At 47.6% G+C, this 21,554-nt stretch overlaps 1 protein-coding gene across 1 annotated transcript; it reads right to left on the reverse strand.

Annotated features, from left to right (window-relative positions):
- Positions 1 to 11,878: 11,878 nt before the first annotated feature.
- LOC123443367 (cyclic nucleotide-gated ion channel 4-like) lies at positions 11,879 to 17,156 on the reverse strand. Its single transcript, XM_045119714.1, has 4 exons — positions 16,355 to 17,156; positions 13,602 to 13,817; positions 12,744 to 13,502; positions 11,879 to 12,654 (listed from the first exon to the last, which is right to left on the reverse strand). Exons 1-4 carry the CDS (start codon positions 16,925 to 16,927, stop codon positions 12,142 to 12,144), a joined length of 2,061 nt encoding a protein of 686 aa, XP_044975649.1. The 5' UTR covers positions 16,928 to 17,156; the 3' UTR covers positions 11,879 to 12,141.
- Between the last annotated feature and the right edge of the window lie 4,398 nt (positions 17,157 to 21,554).

Here is a 21,554-nt window from a genome sequence, read left to right on the forward strand (position 1 = left end):
GTCTCAACGGATTTCGATGGTGCCCTATTTAAAGTGAATGCAGCTGTTTCTAATGCATAACCCCAAAACAATAACGGCAAATCAGTAAGAGACATCATAGATCGCACCATTTCTAATAAAGTACGATTACGACGTTCGGACACACCATTACGCTGTGGTGTTCCAGGCGGTGTTAACCGCGAAACAATTCCACATTGTCTTAAGTGAGTACCAAACTCGAAACTCAGATACTCACCCCCACGATCAGACCGTAGGAACTTGATCTTCTTGTTACGATGATTTTCTACTTCACTCTAAAATTGCTTGAACTTTTCAAATGTTTCAGACTTGTGCTTCATCAAGTAGACATAACCATATCTACTTAGATCGTCAGTGAAGGTGAGAAAATAACGATATCCGCCGCGTGCCTCCACGCTCATTGGACCACACACATCGGTATGTATGATTTCCAACAAGTCACTTGCACGCTCCATTGTTCCGGAGAACGGAGTCTTAGTCATCTTGCCCATGAGGCATGGTTCGCACGTGTCAAGTGAATCAAAGTCAAGTGACTCCAAAAGTCCATCAGCATGGAGTTTCTTCATGCGCTTTACACCAATATGACCCAAGCGGCAGTGCCACAAAAATATGGCGCTATCATTGTTTACTCTAACTCTTTTGGTCTCAATGTTATGTATATGCGTATCTCTATCAAGATTCAATATGAACAATCCTCTCACATTCGGTGCATGACCATAAAAGATGTTACTCATAGAAATAGAACAACCATTATTCTCAGACTTAAAAGAGTAACCGTCTCGCAATAAACAAGATCCAGATATAATGTTCATGCTCAACGCAGGCACTAAATAACAATGATTTAAGTTCATCACTAATCCCGATGGAAGTTGAAGTGACACTGTGCCGACGGCGATTGCATCAACCTTGGAACCGTTTCCTACGCGCATCGTCACTTCGTCTTTCGCCAGCCTTCGTCTATTCCGCAGTTCCTGCTTCGAGTTGCAAATGTGAGCAACAGAACCGGTATCGAATACCCAGGCACTACTAGGAGAGCTGGTTAAGTACACATCAATAACATGTATATCAAATATACCTGATTTTTCTTTGCCCGCCTTCTTATCTGCCAGATACTTGGGGCAATTGCGCTTCCAGTGACCCATACCCTTGCAATAGAAGCACTCTGTTTCAGGCTTAGGTCCAGCCTTGGGTTTCTTCGGCGGATTGGCAACAGGCTTGCCGCTCTTCTTCGAATTGCCCTTCTTGCCTTTGCCGTTTCTCTTGAAACTAGTGTTCTTGCTTACCATCAACACTTGATGTTCTTTACGGAGTTCAGACTCTGCGACCTTCAGCATCGCAAACAACTCGCCGGGAGACTTGTTCATCCCTTGCATGTTGTAGTTCAACACAAAGCCTTTATAGCTTGGCGGCAGTGATTGGAGGATTCTGTCAGTGATAGCTTCTTGCGGGAGTTCAATCCCCAGTTCAGCTAGACGGTTTGAGTACCCAGACATTTTGAGCACATGTTCACTGACAGACGAGTTTTCCTCCATCTTGCAAGCATAGAATTTATCGGAGGTCTCATACCTCTCGATCCGGGCGTTCTTCTGAAAGATAAACTTCAACTCCTGGAACATCTCAAATGCTCCATGACGCTCAAAGCGACGTTGAAGTCCCGGTTCTAAGCCATACAAGACTGCACATTGAACTATTGAGTAGTCCTCCTTACGCGCTAACCAAGCGTTCTTAACATCCTGATCAGCCGTAGCGGGTGGTTCATCTCCTAGCGCAGCATTAAGGACATAATCCTTCTTTCCAGCTTGTAAGATTAGCTTAAGATTACGAGCCGAGTCTACAAAGTTGCTTATATCATCTTTCAACTTAGCTTTCTCTAGGAACGTATTAAAATTGAGGATGACACTTGCGTGAGCCATGATCTACAACACAAATATATTCAAAGTGGACTTAGACTATGTTCAAGATAATTAGAGTTCAACTTAATCAAATTATATGCTAAACTCCCACTCAAAAAGTACATCTCTCTAGTCATTTGAGTGGTTCATGATCCACCTACACTATCCCAAGTCCGATCATCACGTGAGTCGGGAGTAGTTTTAGTGGTAAGCATCCCTATGCTAATCATATCATCTATATGATTCATGATCGACCTTTCGGTCTCATGTGTTCCGAGGCCATGTCTGCACATGCTAGGCTCGTCAAGCTTAACCCGAGTGTTCCGCGTGCGCAACTGTTTTGCACCCGTTGTATGTGAACGTTGAGTCTATCACACCCGATCATCACGTGGTGTCTCGAAACGACGAACTGTAGCAACGGTGCACAGTCGGGGAGAACACAATTTCGTCTTGAAATTTTAGTGAGAGATCACCTCATAATGCTACCGTCGTTCTAAGCAAAATAAGGTGCATAAAAGGATTAACATCACATGCAATTCATAAGTGACATGATATGGCCATCGTCACGTGCTTCTTGATCTCCATCACCAAAGCACCGGCACGATCTTCTTGTCACCGGCGCCACACCATGATCTCCATCATCATGATCTCCATCAACGTGTCGCCATCGGGGTTGTCGTGCTACTTATGCTATCACTACTAAAGCTACATCCTAGCAAAATAGTAAACGCATCTGCAAGCACATATGTTAGTATAAAGACAACCCTATGGCTCCTGCCGGTTGCCGTACCATCGAGGTGCAAGTCGATATTTCTATTACAACATGATCATCTCATACATCCAATATATCACATCACATCATTGGCCATATCACATCACAATCATACCCTGCAAAAACAAGTTAGACGTCCTCTAATTTTGTTCTTGCATGTTTTACGTGGTGACCAAGGGTATCTAGTAGGATCGCATCTTACTTACGCAAACACCACAACGGAGATATATGAGTTGCTATTTAACCTCATCCAAGGACCTCCTTGGTCAAATCCGATTCAACTAAAGTTGGAGAAACCGTCACTTGCCAGTCACCTTTGAGCAAAGGGGGTTACTCGTAACGATGAAACCAGTCTCTCGTAAGCGTACGAGTAATGTCGGTCCAAGCCGCTTCAATCCAACAATACCGCGGAATCAAGAAAAGACTAAGGAGGGCAGCAAAACGCACATCACCGCCCACAAAACCTTTTGTGTTCTACTCGAGAAGACATCTACGCATGAACCTAGCTCATGATGCCACTGTTGGGGAACGTCGCATGGGAAACAAAAATTTTCCTACGCGCACGAAGACCTATCATGGTGATGTCCATCTACGAGAGGGGATGAGTGATCTACGTACCCTTGTAGATCGTACAGCAGAAGCGATTAGAGATCGTGGTTGATGTAGTGGAACGTCCTCACGTCCCTCGATCCGCCCCGCGAACAATCCCGCGATCAGTCCCACGATCTAGTACCGAACGGACGACACCTCCGCGTTCAGCACACGTACAGCTCGACGATGATCTCGGCCTTCTTGATCCAGCAAGAGAGACGGAGAGGTAGAAGAGTTCTCTGGCAGCGTGACGGCGCTCCGGAGGTTGGTGATAATCTTGTCTCAGCAGGGCTCCGCCCGAGCTCCGCAGAAACGCGATCTAGAGGAAAAACTATGGAGGTATGTGGTCGGGCAGCCGTGAGAAAGTCGTCTCAAATCTGCCCTAAAAGCCCCATATATATAGGAGGAGGGAGGGGGACCTTGCCTTGGGGTCCAAGGGAACCCCAAGGGGTCGGCCGAGCCAGGGGGGAGGACTCTCCCCCCCCCAAACCGAGTCCTACTTGGTTTGGTGGGAGGGAGTCCTTCCCCCTTCCCACTTCTTCCCCCTTTTTTTTTTCTTCCTTTGATTTTTCTTCCTTGGCGCATAGGATTTGGTGGGCTGTCCCACCAGCCCACTAAGGGCTGGTGTGACCCCCACAAATACCTATGGGCTTCCCCGGAGTGGGTTGCCCCCCTCCGGTGAACTCCCGGAACCCATTCGTCATTCCCGGTACACTCCCGGCAACTCCGAAAACCTTCCGGTAATCAAATGAGGTCATCCTATATATCAATCTTCGTTTCCGGACCATTCCGGAAACCCTCGTGACGTCCGTGATCTCATCCGGGACTCCGAACAACATTCGGTAACCAACCATATAACTCAAATACGCATAAAACAACGTCGAACCTTAAGTGTGCAGACCCTGCGGGTTCGAGAACTATGTAGACATGACCCGAGAGACTCCTCGGTCAATATCCAACAGCGGGACCTGGATGCCCATATTGGATCCTACATATTCTACGAAGATCTTATCGTTTGAACCTCAGTGCCAAGGATTCGTATAATCCCGTATGTCATTCCCTTTGTCCTTCGGTATGTTACTTGCCCGAGATTCGATCGTCAGTATCCGCATACCTATTTCAATCTCGTTTACCGGCAAGTCTCTTTACTCGTTCCGTAATACAAGATCCCGCAACTTACACTAAGTTACATTGCTTGCAAGGCTTGTGTGTGATGTTGCATTACCGAGTGGGCCCCGAGATACCTCTCCGTCACACGGAGTGACAAATCCCAGTCTTGATCCATACTAACTCAACTAACACCTTCGGAGATACCTGTAGAGCATCTTTATAGTCACCCAGTTACGTTGCGACGTTTGATACACACAAAGCATTCTCCGGTGTCAGTGAGTTATATGATCTCATGGTCATAGGAATAAATACTTGACACGCAGAAAACAGTAGCAACAAAATGACACGATCAACATGCTACGTCTATTAGTTTGGGTCTAGTCCATCACGTGATTCTCCCAATGACGTGATCCAGTTATCAAGCAACAACACCTTGTTCATAATCAGAAGACACTGACTATCATCGATCAACTGGCTAGCCAACTAGAGGCATGCTATGGACGGTGTTTTGTCTATGTATCCACACATGTAAATGAGTCTTCATTCAATACAATTATAGCATGGATAATAAACTATTATCTTGATACAGGAATTATAATAATAACTATACATTTATTATTGCCTCTAGGGCATAATTCCAACAATTGGTGCCAAAAGATACGAGTTGATGATGATAGTACCACTTAGTTGTGGCACTGCCGCTTGAGTCATGTTAGTATAAATTGCATGAAGAGGCTCCATGCTGATGGATCTTTGTACTCACCTGATTTCGAATCACTAGTGACATGCAAATCATACCACATGAGCAAGGCCTTGTTTTCATTGAGATGAAATAAGATAGTAACTTGTTGGAAGTGATACATTTTGATGTATGCAGTCCAATGGGTGCTAAGACACACAGTGAATATCATTATATTCTTACTTCACTGACGATTTGAGTAGATACAGGAGTATTTACTTAATGAATCACAAGTCTGAAATGTTGAAAAGTTCAATTCCGTTTCAGAGTGAAGTTTGTCGTAACAAGAGGATAAACTGTCTACGATATGATCATGGAAATGAATATCTGAGTTACGAGTTTTGGTACACAGTTAAGACAATGTGGAAATTGTTTCGCAGTTCATGCCACCTGGAACATCATAGTGTGATGATGTGTCTGAACGTCATAGCCACGCACTATTTGGTATGGTGCATACTATGATGTCTCTTATCGAATTACCACTATCGTTTATGGGTTATGCATTAGAGACAACCGCACTCACTTTAAATAAGGCACCGCGTATTTCCGTTGAGATGACACAGTATAGACTGAGGTTTAGAGAAATCTAAACTGTCGTTTCTTGAAAGTTTGGGGTTTCGACACTTATGTGAAAAAGTTTCAGTCTGATAAGCTCGAACCCAAAGCGGATAACTGCATCTTCATAGGATATCCAAAACAGTTGGGTACATCTCCTATCTCAGATCCGAAAGCAAAGTGTTTCTTTCTAGAAACGGATCCTTTCTCGAGGAAAGGTTTCTCTCGAAAGAATTGAGTGGGAGGGTAGTAGAACTTGATGAGGTTATTGAACCATCACTTCAACCAGTGTGTAGCAGGGCGCATGAAGTTGTTCATGTGGCGCCTACACCAATTGAAGTGGAAACTGATGATGATGATCATTGAGCTTCGAATCAAGTTACTACAAACCTCGTAGGTCGACAAGGTCGCATACTGCTGCAGAGTAGTACGGTAACCCTGTCTTGGAGGTCATGTTGTTGAGCAACAATGAACCTACGAGTTATGGAGAAAGCGATGGTGGGCCCAGATTCTGACAAATGGCTGGAAGCCATGAAATCCGAGAGAGGATCCATGGATGAAAACAAAGTGTAGACTTTGGAAGAATTACTTGATGGTCATAGGACTATTGAGTAAAGATGGATCTTTAAAGGAAAATAGACGATGATGGTGATAAGTCACTATTAAGAAAAGCTCGACTTGTCGCAAAGATGTTTTCGACAAGATCAAACAGTTGACTATGATGAGACTTTCTCACTCGTAGCGATGCTAAAGGTCTGGTAGAATTATGTTAGTTGTTGATGCATTATTTATGAAATATTGCACGTAGGATGTCAAAACATTGTTTCCTCGACGGTTTCCTTGAGCAAACATTGTATGTGATACAACCAGGAGGTTTTGTCGATCCTAAAGATACTAGCAAGTATGCAAGCTCCAGCGATCCTTCAATGGACTGGTGCAAGCATCTCGGAGATGGAATATATATACTTTGATGAGATGATCAAAGATTTTGGGTTTGTACAAGGTTTATGAGAAACTTGTATTTCCAAAGAAGTGAGTGGGAGCACTATAGAATTTCTGACAAGTATATGTGGTTGACATATTGTGGATCAGAAGTAATGTAGAATTTCTGTAAAGCATACAAGGTTGTTTGAAAGGAGTTTTTCAAAGGAATACCTGGATTACGCTACTTGAACGTTGAGCATCAAAGATCTATGGAGATAGATCGAAAGCGCTTAATGGAAGTTTCAACAAGATGCATGTCTTGACAAGTTTTTGAAAGAGTTCAAAATAGATCAGCAAAGAAGGAGTTCTTGGTTGCGTTGTGAGGTGTGAATTTGAGTAAGACTCAAAACCCGACCACGGCAGAATAAAGAGAATAGACGAAGGTCGTCTTCTATGCCTTAGCCGTAGAATCTAAAGTATGCCATGCTGTGTACCGCACCTGATGTGTGCCTTGACTCAAAGTAGGTTGAGAGGTACAGAGAGTGATCCATGATTGAATCACTAGCAGCGTTCGAAATTTATCCTTAGTAACTAATGGACTAAGGAATTTTTCTCGATTATGGAGGTGGTTAAAGAGTTTGTCGTAAAGGGTTACGTCAATGCAAGCTTTGACACTAATCCGAATAACTATGAGTAGTGAAACGGATTCGTATAGTAGAGTAGATATTTGGAGCATTTCCGAATAGCGCGTAGTAGCAGCATCTATAAGATAACATAAAGATTTGTAAAGAACGCACGGATCTGAAAATTTCAGAACCATTGACTAAAACCTCTCTCACGAGCAAGACGTGATCAGACCCCATAACTATATGGGTGTTGGATTCGTTGGAATCACATGGTGATGTGAACTAGATTATTGACTCTAGTGCAAGTGGGAGACTGTTGGAAATATGCCCTAGAGGCAATAATAAATTAGTTATTATTATATTTCTTAGTTCATGATAATCGTTTATTATCCATGCTATAATTGTATTGATTGGAAACACAATACTTGTGTGGATACATAGACAAAACACTGTCCCTAGTAAGCCTCTAGTTGACTAGCTCGTTGATCAAAGATGGTCAAGGTTTCCTGGCCATAGGCAAGAGTTGTCACTTGATAACGGGATGACATCATTAGGAGAATCATGTGATGGACTAGACCCAAACTAATAGACGTAGCATGTTGATCGTGTCATTTTGTTGCTACTGTTTTCTGCGTGTCAAGTATTTGTTCCTATGACCATGAGATCATATAACTCACGGACACCGGAGGAATGCTTTGTGTGTATCAAACGTCGCAACGTAACTGGGTGACTATAAAGATGCTCTACAGGTATCTCTGAAGGTGTTCGTTGAGTTAGTATGGATCGAGACTGGGATTTGTCACTCCGTGTGACGGAGAGGTATCTCGGGGCCCACTCGGTAATACAACATCACACACAAGCCTTGCAAGCAATGTAACTCAATGTAAGTTGCGGGATCTTGTATTACGGAACGAGTAAAGAGACTTGCCGGTAAACGAGATTGAAATAGGTATGCGGATACTGACGATCGAATCTCGGGCAAGTAACATACCGAAGGACAAAGGGAATGACATACGGGATTGTATGAATCCTTGGCACTGAGGTTCAAACGATAAGATCTTCGTAGAATATGTAGGATCCAATATGGACATCCAGGTCCCGCTATTGGATATTGACCGAGGAGTCTCTCGGGTCATGTCTACATAGTTCTCGAACCCGCAGGGTCTGCACACTTAAGGTTCGACGTTGTTTTATACGTATTTGAGTTATATGGTTGGTTACCGAATGTTGTTCAGAGTCCCGGATGAGATCACGGACGTCACGAGGGTTTCCGGAATGGTCCGAAAACGAAGATTGATATATAGGATGACCTCATTTGATTACCGGAAGGTTTTCGGAGTTACCGGGAATGTACCGGGAATGACGAATGGGTTCCAGGAGTTCACCGGGGGGGGCAACCCACCCCGGGGAAGCCCATAGGCCTTGAGGGTGACACACCAGCCCTTAGTGGGCTGGTGGGACAGCCCAAAAGGCTCTATGCGCCAAGGAGAAGAAAATCAAGAGAGAAAGAAAAAAAAGGGAGGAGGTGGGAAGGAAGGGGGACTCCCTCCCACCAAACCAAGTCCAACTCGGTTTGGGGGGGAGAGTCCTCCCCCTTGGACTCGGCCGACCCCCTTGGGGCTCCTTGAGCCCCAAGGCAAGGTCCCCTCCCTCCCACCTATATATACGGAGGTTTTAGGGCTGATTTGAGACGACTTTTCCACGGCAGCCCGACCACATACCTCCACGGTTTTTCCTCTAGATCGCGTTTCTGCGGAGCTCGGGCGGAGCCCTGCTGAGACAAGGTCATCACCAACCTCCGGAGCGCCGTTACGCTGCCGTAGAACTCTTCTACCTCTCCGTCTCTCTTGCTGGATCAAGAAGGCCGAGATCATCGTCGAGCTGTACGTGTGCTGAACGCGGAGGTGCCGTCCGTTCGGTACTAGATCGTGGGACTGATCGCGGGATTGTTCGCGGGGCGGATCGAGGGACGTGAGGACGTTCCACTACATCAACCGCGTTCTCTAACGCTTCTGTTGTACGGTCTACGAGGGTACGTAGATCACTCATCCCCTCTCGTAGATGGACATCACCATGATAGGTCTTCGTGCGCGTAGGAAATTTTTTGTTTCCCATGCGACGTTCCCCAACATGTCGGACATCCGGCGCTCGGGCATCCGGAGGAAGCCGGATTTCCGAGATATAGTGCACACATTCTACTGGTGTTGACCTCCGAATTTCCGGAGCTTGGCCGGACGTCCGGCCCTGGGTCGTCCGGAGGGAGACGGATTTCCGAGATATAAGCCTTACAGACTACTGGTGTCTGGCTGCGGATTACCGAAGCCAGCCGGACGTCCGGCCCTCGGACGTCCGGAGGGAGCCGAATGTCCGAGGTAACTGGACATATATTGAATTGTAGACAGTGGACATTATGTGGTGTTTGATATGTTTGTAGAGATGTGGTATGAGCAAGTTTATCGCAAAGCCTGTGATCCCCTCTTAATAGTGCGGGATCCCTATACTCAATATCAGTAAACTCAAAAGACTATTCTACAACGTCTCTTCTTAATCCCGAGTCTTCTCGAAATATACATCACCAATCTTTTCAGGCAACCATTGGCACATAAATCTTAATCTACTAAAGTACTTGCCGTCCTGAGATACACTCAACAAATAGGATTAGTTTCCTATGTATGTGTTGTCATTAACACCAAAGGACAATTAGGGCATAGCATGCACTTTCAATCTCCCCCTTTTTGGTAGTTGATGACAACATATACATAGGTCTCAAAAATATTAAAACATACATTATAGTCTTGGAGATATTTAGTACGGAGCTCCCCATTAAGATATGCATGATAAAGAAATCGAAGCTCCAAATGGATCAACATGGAAGGATAATAGATCATCATAGAAATAAAGGAGCAAGACATAATAGTCGATGATGATACCATAGCAAGTCACAACCATTCGTAAGTAGCCATACATAAGTTTTATCCATTACATTAAATCTCCAAAGACTAAAAGAAATGACGAGAATAAAAATTTAACTACGATACATTACTCCCCCTTTGGCACCAAGTACCAAAAAGGGAGTCATCAACAGTACCAACCAAACTCAAGGCGCAACACCAAAAGACAATTAGGGGCATAGCATGCACTTTCACCGACGGACACCGAGTTGTGTCAGCTCCTTGAGGGCGAGCTGGTGGCGGCGGATCTAGGAGTCGAAGGTGGTTGGGGAGGAGGCGGCGGACCGGGGAGGCGAAGGTGGTTGCGGAGGAGGCGGCGGCGGGAGGCGACGGTTGTTGGGGAGGAGGTGGCGGATCCGGGAGGCGACGGTGGCTGGGGTCTTCAGATCCAGGTCGAGGGCGGCGCGCGTCACCATTGCTGGTGGGGGTGGTTTGGTGGCCCGGGAGCCGCGTGTGGTGGGCGCGGCGGCCCGCGGGGGCTGTGGCCAACAGCCGCCGGGAACACGGGAGGGCGGAGGTCCCTCTGCGCCCGCCAAAGCCGACAGCGTCGCCATTTGCGGGGTGGGGGTTGTGGGGAGAGAGGGGGGAAGGAGGGACGAGTTAGTTTGGATAAAATATAGGGTGTTTTGTGCAAAACGTAAAATAACGGTTCGACCTGACTTATAGAAGGACTGTGGGTTGAATCCTCAAAAACGGAGGGGCTTTTTTGAAAAACGGCCACGACGGAGGACCAGAAACCCAATTTGCTTTATTATTAGGAAGAGAGTATAAAGTTGTATTAAGCTTAAGACACTTATTTTGGAATGGAGGAAGTACTATTTTAGAAGAAGGAAAGGAAAAACAGGAAGAAATTCGGAAAACGGAAGAAATACGGTAAAAAAGGAAAAAAGTAATGCACATGCATTTTTCAAGGTGAATATGTACTACTCCCTGCGTTCCTAAATATAAGTCTTTTAAGATATTTCACTAAGAGTCTACATATGGAGCAAAATGAGTGAATCTACACTCTAAAATATGTCTATATACATCCGTATGTAGTCTATTAATGAAATCTCTTTAAAGACTTATATTTAGGGCCTGTTTGGGACTGATTCAATTCATCAAAATCAGCTTCACTTCATCAAATTCACTTTGAAGCAGTTTCATACAGAAGCTATAGCATTATTAAGAGAATGTTTGTCTTCCATCTAGCTCCAGCTTCAAAAATAGAAAATCTGATGGAAACAATCTATTTGATTGGTTGAGGGGAAATAAACGAAGGGGTATCCACTTACTGGTGGCAGTGATGGGTAATTTCCCCCAACTCTAGCTTCTTGAGTTTTTTGGAGCACCCTCTCAGGAGCTTCATAAAAACTTTGAAGTTCTATCCGAGATTCTAGTTTTTTTGCGGAGCGGCATATCGTGGAGCTACCCCGTTTGGTTTGTCTTTTAAGGAGCAGAGCTGAATTTTAAGGAGCAGAACAGTTCCTAAGAGGCCCTTAGGAACGGAGGGAGTACTTTTTTGGAAGAACAAAAGGAAAAAAGGAAGAAATTCGGAAAACGAAAAAAATACGCTAAAAAAGGAAAAAATTCGCCGTTGCCGGGGATCGAACCGGGTCACCCGCGTGACAGGCGGGAATACTTACCACTATACTACAACGACTTCGATGTGTTCTTTGCCAGTGCGAATCTAATGATAGAAACTTTTGGAGACTATTTGCTTCGTTAACCCAATAATACGGGATTCACTTTTTGCTCCATATAAACACACAGTATGAGATTCACAATTCATGTCCCCATGAAAAGATACTTCTACTACTCATCATTTGCAGATTCAAGTTCCTGCGAGGAGGCAAACGTATCCATCACTTGGTCCATTCCTGACGCCCGGCTGCACACAGCAGCAGGCAGGGCATCCGTGTCCCGTGCGCGAGAGCGCGAAAGAGCTCCTCGCCAACTGCAGTTCACGGCCGGTGGTCTGGAACTAGAAGCCGTCGTCCTGGTTGGGCTTGGGCGAGGCGAGGATGGCGGTGTAGAGCCGGAGCTTCTCCTCGCCGAGCGACGAGCACCGGGAGAGCGGCCGGCGCGGGCGGATGAAGGAGAGCGACGAGAGCGTCTTGCGGTGCTTGTAGCGTCGCCACGCGAGCTGCACGGCCACGGCGGCCCATGTGCGCCACCCGGGCGAGTAGTAGCGCGCGCTCCGCCGCACCCGCTCGTTGGTGAAGGTGTAGCGGAAGTGCTGCGTCACGTACTTGACGTCCGCCGCCTCCAACCCGAACACCTCCGTGCTCTCCAGCGTCACCAGCGTCGACGACGACGCCGGCAGCCGCTCCGCGAACGGCCGCCGCAGGCACCACGGCAGCAGCTCGTCGCCCGTGAAGTTGCCCGGCCCCAGCATGCAGCAGCTCGTCCCCCCGTTCCGCAGCTCCTGGCTGCACTGCAGGTGCCCCCGCACGATGAACACCATCCGCTGCACCGGGTCACCTTCCCGCACGATCTGCATGCATGCATGCACGCATGGACGATGATCAAACACACACACACGCAAACATTCAATCTGATTTGGTTCGTCACTGGACTACTTACTGTCTCGCCCTTGGGGTAGATGAGGGAGCGGACCCGGTCGCACATGTTCTCGAGGACGAGGTCGTCCATGTGGTGGAAGAGGGGCACCTGGCGGACGAGGTCGAGGCAGAGGTGGTACTTGATGTCGCGCCGGAGAGCCTCGGGGAGGTCGCGCACGATCTGGCACTCGTCGACGCCGCGGGTGGCCGCCCAGCGCTGCCGCTCGAACTGCCGCACCCGGTGCCGGTAGCTCTGCGGCAGGTCCTTGCGCTTCATCCACCACTCGAGGCTCCGCAGCCGCGTGTGCATGGCCTGCTTCTTGGACGTGGTGGCGTTCAGGAACACCTTGATGTTGCCGATGAGCATGGTGACCAGGACGAGGCCGCCGGTGATGGTGATGATGTTGAACACGATCTCCAGCCACTCCGTCGTGCTCTCCAGGTTCCCGAAGGTGCTGAGCGTCATGAGGCCCCAGAAGATAGGGAGCAGCATCTTCTCCAGCCGGCTCGTGTTGGCCACCAGCATGACGGTCCACTTGTACGCCCCGAACTGGTACTTGTCGCCGCTGACGAGGCACACGCTCCTGGCCTTGTCGTCCGTGGCCCACGCGAGCCTGTCGCCGACGACGGACGCCGCGGCGCCGGCGCCGCCGTAGTAGAGAGGGGCGGCGCACGCCACCGGCCCGGACGCGCACCCCGGCGGCCCGGTCAGGAGGCACTGCTCCTTGAGGCACTTGGTGGCCCGCTGCACCCCGAGCAGGTACCAGCACGCGCCCACCGCCTGTAATAATTAAACACAATGCACGTTAGCAGATTGATGATGAACATCCGACGCGTGTGGCGACTGGCGGAGGGAAGGGGGGGGGGGGGGGTGACTGACGTGTGCGGCGACGAAGTAGGCCATGAGGTTGAGCACGATGCCCCACCAGATGGTGCCGAAGATGTGGCCCGACTGGTCCTGCGTCCGACGGAGGAAGGAGACGGAGTGGTAGATCTTGGGCAGGTACTCGAGCAGGAACGCCACCAGCAGCACCGTCATCACCGCCGTCGTCGACCCGGCGCGGATCATCGCCGGCGCCGCCACCCAGACCACCACCTGCAATGCGACGCAGTTTGTGCGCGCGAAACATGCGCCACGACCAAATTAAACTATGCATACGTACCACCCCACCCAACACGATCCGTTTCCCTGCTTTTTTAAAAGACACAACACGACCCGGTTGACACGAGCAATGATGAACAACAAAACATTTCAAAAAAGAAGCTAACGAAATAGTAATATTGTCAAGGAGCTAACGAGTGCATACAGTTGTGTGTTTGACTAGCCAAAGGGGCTATACAAAGATTGCTATCTTTTTTGCAAATTTTTTTCTTTAAAAATTGTTTGATTTGCTTACCACGTGTGTCATGTGGTATCTTTTTTGCAAAAATGATCCACACGTGCGAGTATTATTATGTTTCGAAAGATTGATGACATGCTAGCATTCTGCAGGGCGGAAGGCAGATTTTGTTTTGGAAAAAGTCTATTTTAAATCCTAAATTCGTAGAGATCCGACAAAACGAACCCTTTACATCAAAATCTTTATCGATTGCACCTTAAACTATACAATCCCGGTCTAAATTGAACCCTGATGTTGCTTGGCAAACAAGGATTGTTTTTCTTTCTTTCTTTAAAACACGCAATTTTTGTTGTTTAAAACTGTAAAAAATAAATATGTTTAAAACAAATTCAAGATTTAAATTAGACTTTTTTCCTTTTGTTTTTTTAGAATCTGTGCGTAGGAATAACATCTCTAGTAGGTAAAAAAAACATTGTGCGCGCAGCAAAATAACAGACGGCATCCATGCCCTACCTACGCGCGTACCTATGTTTGCTCTTTTCTTTTGCGGGTGGGTGATTGCTATGTTTCCTCTGTTTATACGTAGACGTAGCCATATACGTGCCGTGCTAACGTGGAGCATGGGCATGCCGCATGGCAGTATTCCACAGAGGTGTGATCGATTGGGGTGTGGAACACTGGAGCTAGTACAGCACCCAAGGCATGCCATGCCCATGCATATGCATGTTCTTATTCTGGCGCACGTACGGTCGGCGGAGGGAACTCCAAGCCGTGGCCCTGTGCAGACCGCTTGGACGTATGTGTGTTACGAGCTGATGATCAGATGACAAAGACCGCACTTTGATCGCCGTTGAACAGCTTTCGTGTTTATGTGCGAATATTCCACTTCTGTGGTTCTGAGATGTGGGATGAGATGACGTGTCACTGCACGCTACAGTAGCATTGAGATCTTTTTTTTAAGTTAAGTGGGATTGGGGAGGTTTTGAGAGGAAAATCTCCGGGAGGGGCAGAAACCACACAGATCCTCGGGCGCTCATTTGGTAGGAGAGGTTTGCTTAGCCCAATCCCCTCTGTCCCCCTTCAATCTCTTCCTATCCATGTGTTTCAAAACCCTCCTCGGAGGACTAGTGAAAGCAAAGCCCCAGAGATTTGAGAGGATTGGGTGGAACAAAGGGATTCACCCAATCCCCTAAAATCCCTCCCTCTCAAAACCTCTCCAATCCCCCTTAACCAAACGAGACCGTAAGGGTTTGGAATTGAAGAGGATTGAAGGAGATTGAGGTGAAAAATGACTTGTAGGGGATTTAATCCCTTGTAATCCCCTCAAAACCCCTTCAATTCTGAAGAACCGAACAAGGCCTAAAGGGTAATCTTTATACTGGTCTGAATATAATCCACTGTGGTTAACTGGAGACTGGTGTTAGCTGGTACTCCCTCGGTCCAAACTAACTTCGTATTAGTTTTAGTATAAAATTATATTAAAAGTTTGTTGCAATTGATCTATTTAAAAAAAATTAGATTTGCTCCAGAAAACATAAGCCAAACAGGGTAGCTGCATGATATACAACTTCACACAAAAACTAGATTCTTAGGTTCAACTTCTTGTTTTTTATGTAGCTTTCTAGGAGGTGTTTTATAAAATTATAGAAGCTGAAGTTGAAGCAAAATGACCCATCACTGCCATCAGTAAGTAGATATTCCTCGTTCATCCCCTTTCCTTCAATCAAATAAATCATTTTCATCAATTTTTTCATTCGTAAAGCTGGAGTTGGATAAAAGCCAAACATTCTCTTTAAAAATGTTACAACACCTGTATGAAACTGCTTCAAAGTAAATTTGATAAAACGAAACTGCTTTTGATGGAGCACAGCGGTCCCAAATAAGGATCTAAGATTTTAGGACGGAGGAAGTATGATCTACATAATAATCATGTGTATTCAGGAATAGCACAAGTAGTCAAGATGCTGTGTGGCGTGTCGAACTGCGAGTTATGAAAAAAGAAAACGACTAACACACCAAGCAATAATTCAAACATCTATGGGTCTTGAGTCTTGACTGGGATCGTTGGCATTTCCAGCTGCATGTTTCATTATGCATCACATATTTATGCGGATCAACAAACTAGAGCCACTATAAGGAACATCAGCAGTTGAGCACGCGCTTTACGAATTCAAAACAAAATTCTACATGTTTGATTTTGTTTTCTCGATCAGCATTCCATCTTTGAACTTTGATAGTTTGCAGCAAAGGAAGGTGGAATTCGATAGAGAAACGAAGGGGGGCATATGCGCACCTGCATCACGGGGAGGATGACGAAGAAGTCGAGCGCCATCCCTCTCCTGGACCTGGCGTACGCCGGCAGGCTTCGCGCGGCCGCGGCGTCGGCCTCGGCCTGCTCCTCGTCCGCGACCCCCCGCCGGCCGCGCGCCACCGCCGCGGCCGCCGCGCGCGCGACGCGGAGCTGCGTGAGGAGGTTCCACGCGTGCATGGCGTCCACCATGCAGCGGAGCGCGGTGACCGCGGCGGCGAGCCAGCCGTCGAGGAAGACGCACATCAGCGGGCCGCTCACCGACACCGCGTACAGGAAGAGCGGGTCCACCATCAGCCCCGCCGCGCAGGCCAGCAGGTAGGCGCGGTTCCAGTCCCGGACCCACCTCGCGCGCGGGTCCAGCGCCCACGTGTCCCCGACGCGCCACCGCCCCAGCCGCCGCTGCCACCGCCGCCGGAGCTTCACGCCGGCGCTGCCGGGCCTGCTGCCCTCGGCCTCGGCCCGCAGCGGCGTCGACTCTCCTGCCCGCGCGTCGTCGGCGCCGGAGGGCGAGGCGGCGAACGAGGGCGACGAGCGCGCGGAGAGCTCGCCCGACATGGCGGCGGTGCGCGCGCGGCTAGCTGGCTACGGCTGCGCCGGCGAGGCCGTGGGTCGAGTCGATCGCGCGGCCGCGGGCATCAGCTCGCGGTGGCGCGTGAGGTGGACGGATAGCTTACATATACATGGCGCAGCTAGCTAGGTGGCCTCGTGCATTGATCACTACTGTTTCGTTCCGTACGTACATATATCATGGCACACCGGTGCGTGCAACCACAGTACTGTGCTGAACTAAAATGACCACGCTAACCTCCCAGAGCTTAAGTATACGTACTTAATACAGGTAATGGCCCACTGACGGGCTTCAGTATACGTATTAGAAATGGTGTCGGTGTCAACAGGATCGAGTCGTATGGCGAGATCCGAGTGCACATCAGAATGTAATGTGATATAATTACTTGAAAGAAGAGTACTGTCTGATATGCATTCTGTATTATATGGGCTTTTGGAAGCCTGAAGGGTTTATGAATTTGATTTGTGACGGAGAGGGGGAAGTGTGTGGAATAAAATGGTTGCACCAGCGCACAGCACAATGATTCGATCCGGCCGGGGCTTGCGTGATTGTGTTGGCGTCGATCGGTGGCGCTGTCGATGGATGAATGAATGAAGGAAGGAAGGAAGGAACGGACGCGGAGTCGACGACGGAAGGCAGGCGAGACAGCGCGCGTGCATGCGAGGTGTGCAGGCCAATGCTAGCTGGTCCCGGCGCCCGCCCTAGCGAGGCGATATCCATCGCACTCCGTCGTGTCCAAGTCCATTCCGGGCCTCCGTCAATAAATATGCTCCGTCTCGTCAGAGATTGTCGCCTCGATCATTTGGTGGTGATCACTATCATCTCCTGATCGGTTAGATAGGTACACACGCTCGCTCCTCGATCGTCTCGTCTGGAGATTCCACCGTCAGAAGATAACAATCAGATTAGATCTACCGACCCGTCACCGCAGCCATGGGATGATGGAGCAGGCCCGGTCGACCCGGATGGTTTTTCGTCGCTCGAATCATGCTCCAACGTCGCCATTCCGCACCACACGCTTGCCAGTCCGCTGGCGTACAGGCGGCCGGCTAACCCGACATTTACCACCAACCGATCGTTGAGCTAGCTATGAATGTGGTGATGCTGACGGGGGGTAGATAAGAGCGTTCAATTGCTATGGTGGCTGGCCTTGTTCTTCCTACTCCGTATTTGATTCACAAATTCGAGATGACGGGGGGTAGATATATAGGGGTAATCTTCTTACTACCGTAAATCGTACAATCTGTCCAGATGATTCAAGCCTACTGCCCACTTCTGGCAGATGCTGCCCGGCCGGCCCAACGGTGAATGACATCTGTTGACGATGGTTGCAGGAGTACGATACTGGGGTGAGTGCATGAATTGCATTTTGGACCTGGTTTTGCGACATGATTTGCATTCTCATGACATTTCATGATTCTAGCGTGTTCAGTTGATCTGAAAATTCTCTATGATGATGAGATTTTCTAAATCATCTCTGAAAACGTAATTTTCATGGCACCCAATTTGAATTGGGAGATAGCAACACATAGTGACGGGGATTGCGTCCAGTGATTTTATATATTCTGTAATTAAAAATTTCATGGACTATTGTTACTTTTTGATGGAACCTCGTCTATAGGGCACGATGTTTCCGCGGTTACAATAGAACAAAGTGTCCCACCTCATCCTCATAGCCAACACTAGATAGTCAATGATGTTCTGGTGTGTGGCTGGTCGTGAGACGCTTTCGTATGTGTCAGTGGTGGTGATGAAGGTGCTGTATACAATGTTTCTTTTGGTTAGTGGTTCTTCTCTTTTAGTTGTCTTCTCTAATGTTGAAATTTGGAGGTGGGCCTTAGGCCCATTAGAGAATTTCAGAAAATCTACAAGGGCCCATGTAGGTGGTGGCATGGCAAGGTGGTGGGAGTTTAGTCCCACCCCGCTAGTGGAGGAGAGTTTGGACCCCTTTATAAGGGTCTCTCTTCCACATGCTATTGGAGAGTGAGAAGAGAAGGTGCCCTCGCGCACTCCTCCTCCTCCGCCCGCCTCGCCACGACGCGGGTTGCGGGAATGAGCCGAGCGCGATACCTACGCGCTTATTTTTGCCTGTCAGGAACGGAGAATACGTAACGGATCGTGGCTAGCCGAGAAGAAGACGGCAGAGGATACTGCCGCCGCCGCCGCTGCTGCTGCTACGGCCAACTGGCCGATTGGAGGGTATGACTCGTTTATCCTCATGTTCGTATTTATTCTAGCAGTACTACTTGTTTGCATAGATGTATCCACTATATGCGTAGTATGTGCTAGGTTAGCTCAAGATCAGTATGTCATTAGTCTAGTCAATGCCATGCTAGTTATTATTTTGTGGATTAATGTACTCGGAAAATTGCCTATTTACTCAACAATCCAAAAACCTAATGTCTGTAGGAATTTTTCGAGTAATGGTTTTGCTGCTGCACTGAAACCGGATAAGTTTACCAGTACTTTTTTCAAGCGTTGGCAAACGAGAACCACCTTATGGCTCACGGCTATGAACGTGTTCTGGGTAGCCGGTGTCACTCCTACGGAAACTATCACTCCTGAACAGGAGAAGATGTTTAAGGAGGCCACCGTCCTATTCCTTGGAGCGGTCATTAGCGTGATCGGAGATAAGCTGGTTGATGCATATTTACATATGCATGTTGCCAAGGACTTGTGGGAGGCGCTCGAATCTAAATTCGGGGCCACCGATGCTGGGAGTGAGATGTATGTTATGGAGCAGTTCCACGATTACAAGATGGTTGACAACCGTTCTGTATTGGAACAAGCTCATGAGATAATATGCATAGCTAAGGAACTTGAGGTTCTTAAGTGCAATTTGCCGGGCAAGTTTGTCGCGGGCTGTATAATTGCTAAGCTCCCTAATTCCTGGAGGAACTTTGCTACTACTCTGAAACATCAGAGGCGTGAGTTCTCAGTAGAGGACATCATCGGCCATCTGAGTGTTGAGCAGAACTCGAGAGCAAAGGACTCCAATGGAAAAGCGGTGGAAAGCTCTTCTGCTGCCAATATGGTACATCAGAGGAACTTCAATTCTCACAAGCCCAAGGGAAAGAACTCTGTCCAACAGAATACCGACTTCAAGAAGAAGGGGAAGAAGCCCTTCAAGAAGAATAAGAAGGGAGATGGCTGCTATACTTGTGGTTCAGAGGAACATTGGGCGAACAAATGCCCAAACAAGTACAAGAAGCCGGCGCAGGACTCCAGGTCTGCAAACATGATTGTGGGCAACAATGAAAGTGGTGCATCTCGGTACGGTAATTTACTTACTGTATTTACAGTTTGTCAGTCCACCGATTGGTGGGTGGACACGGGTGCAAATATTCATGTGTGTGCTGATTTATCTTTGTTCTCTTCTTATCAGGCCACCGGTCGCGGGTCCGTATTGATGGGGAATGGCGCGAGTGCTTCTGTTCTTGGTGTTGGCACGGTCGATCTGAAGTTTACTTCGGGAAGGATCGTGCAGCTGAAGAACGTGCAGCATGTCCCCGCCATCAAGAAGAATCTCGTTAGTGGCTCCCTTCTGTGTAGAGAAGGGTTTAAGTTGGTGTTCGAGTCTAATAAAGTAGTAGTTACGAAATATGGACTTTTCGTTGGAAAAGGTTATGAATGCGGAGGTCTGTTCCGCCTTTCTCTAGCAGATTTTTGTAATAAAGTCATGAACAATATTCATTCGAGTGTTAATGAATCTGAAGTTTGGCATTCACGTCTTTGTCACATAAGTTTCGGTGTTATGTCGCGGCTAGCAAAACTGAATTTAATCCCAACTTTCACTTTAGCCAAAGGTTCTAAGTGCCACTCGTGTGTGCAAGCAAAGCAACCTCGCAAGCCTCACAAGGCTGCAGAGGAGAGACACCTGGCACCATTAGAACTCATACATTCTGATCTTTGTGAGATGAATGGTGTGTTGACTAAAGGTGGAAAGAAATACTTCATGACATTGATAGATGATTCCACTAGATTTTGCTATGTGTATCTGTTAAATACTAAAGATGAGGCTCTACACTACTTTAAAATCTATAAGGCAGAAGTTGAGAATCAACTTGAAAAGAAAATTAAACGAGTCCGGTCTGATCGTGGTGGAGAGTACTTCTCAAACGAATTTGATTCATTTTGTGCGGAACACGGCATTATTCATGAGAGGACGCCTCCCTATTCACCCCAGTCAAACGGGGTTGCCGAGCGGAAAACCGTACTCTAACTGATTTGGTTAACGCCATGTTAGATACATCGGGTTTATCCAAGGCATGGTGGGGGGAGGCTATATTGACCGCGTGTCATGTCCTGAATAAAGTTCCTACAAAAGATAATGAGGTCACTCCCTACGAGGAGTGGTCGAAGAGAAGGACGACACTCTCGTACTTACGTACTTGGGGCTGCTTGGCGAAAGTCAATGTACCGATCCCCAAGAAGCGTAAGCTTGGACCAAAGACTGTGGATTGCGTTAATTTGGGATACGCTAAGAATAGCGTAGGCTATAGATTTCTAGTAGTGAAATCTGAGGTACCTGACGTGAAGGTCGGTACAATAATGGAGTCGAGGGATGCTACATTCTTTGAGGATATATTTCCCATGAGAGATATGCAAAGCACT

The sequence above is a fragment of the Hordeum vulgare genome, chromosome 1H (genome assembly GCF_904849725.1).
Source record: "Hordeum vulgare subsp. vulgare chromosome 1H, MorexV3_pseudomolecules_assembly, whole genome shotgun sequence".
In the NCBI taxonomy this organism is placed as follows: Eukaryota; Viridiplantae; Streptophyta; class Magnoliopsida; order Poales; family Poaceae; genus Hordeum; species Hordeum vulgare.

What these genes read in the sequence shown, in the direction of transcription:
- LOC123443367 (XM_045119714.1), bottom strand. Translation starts at nt 16,927, where the DNA reads ATGTCGGGCGAGCTCTCCGCGCGCTCGTCGCCCTCGTTCGCCGCCTCG. An exon ending in TCATCCTCCCCGTGATGCAG is followed by an intron (nt 13,818 to 16,354) that starts GTGCGCATATGC and finishes GTCGCATTGCAG; the next exon opens with GTGGTGGTCTGGGTGGCGGC. An exon ending in TCTACCCCAAGGGCGAGACA is followed by an intron (nt 12,655 to 12,743) that starts GTAAGTAGTCCA and finishes GCATGCATGCAG; the next exon opens with ATCGTGCGGGAAGGTGACCC.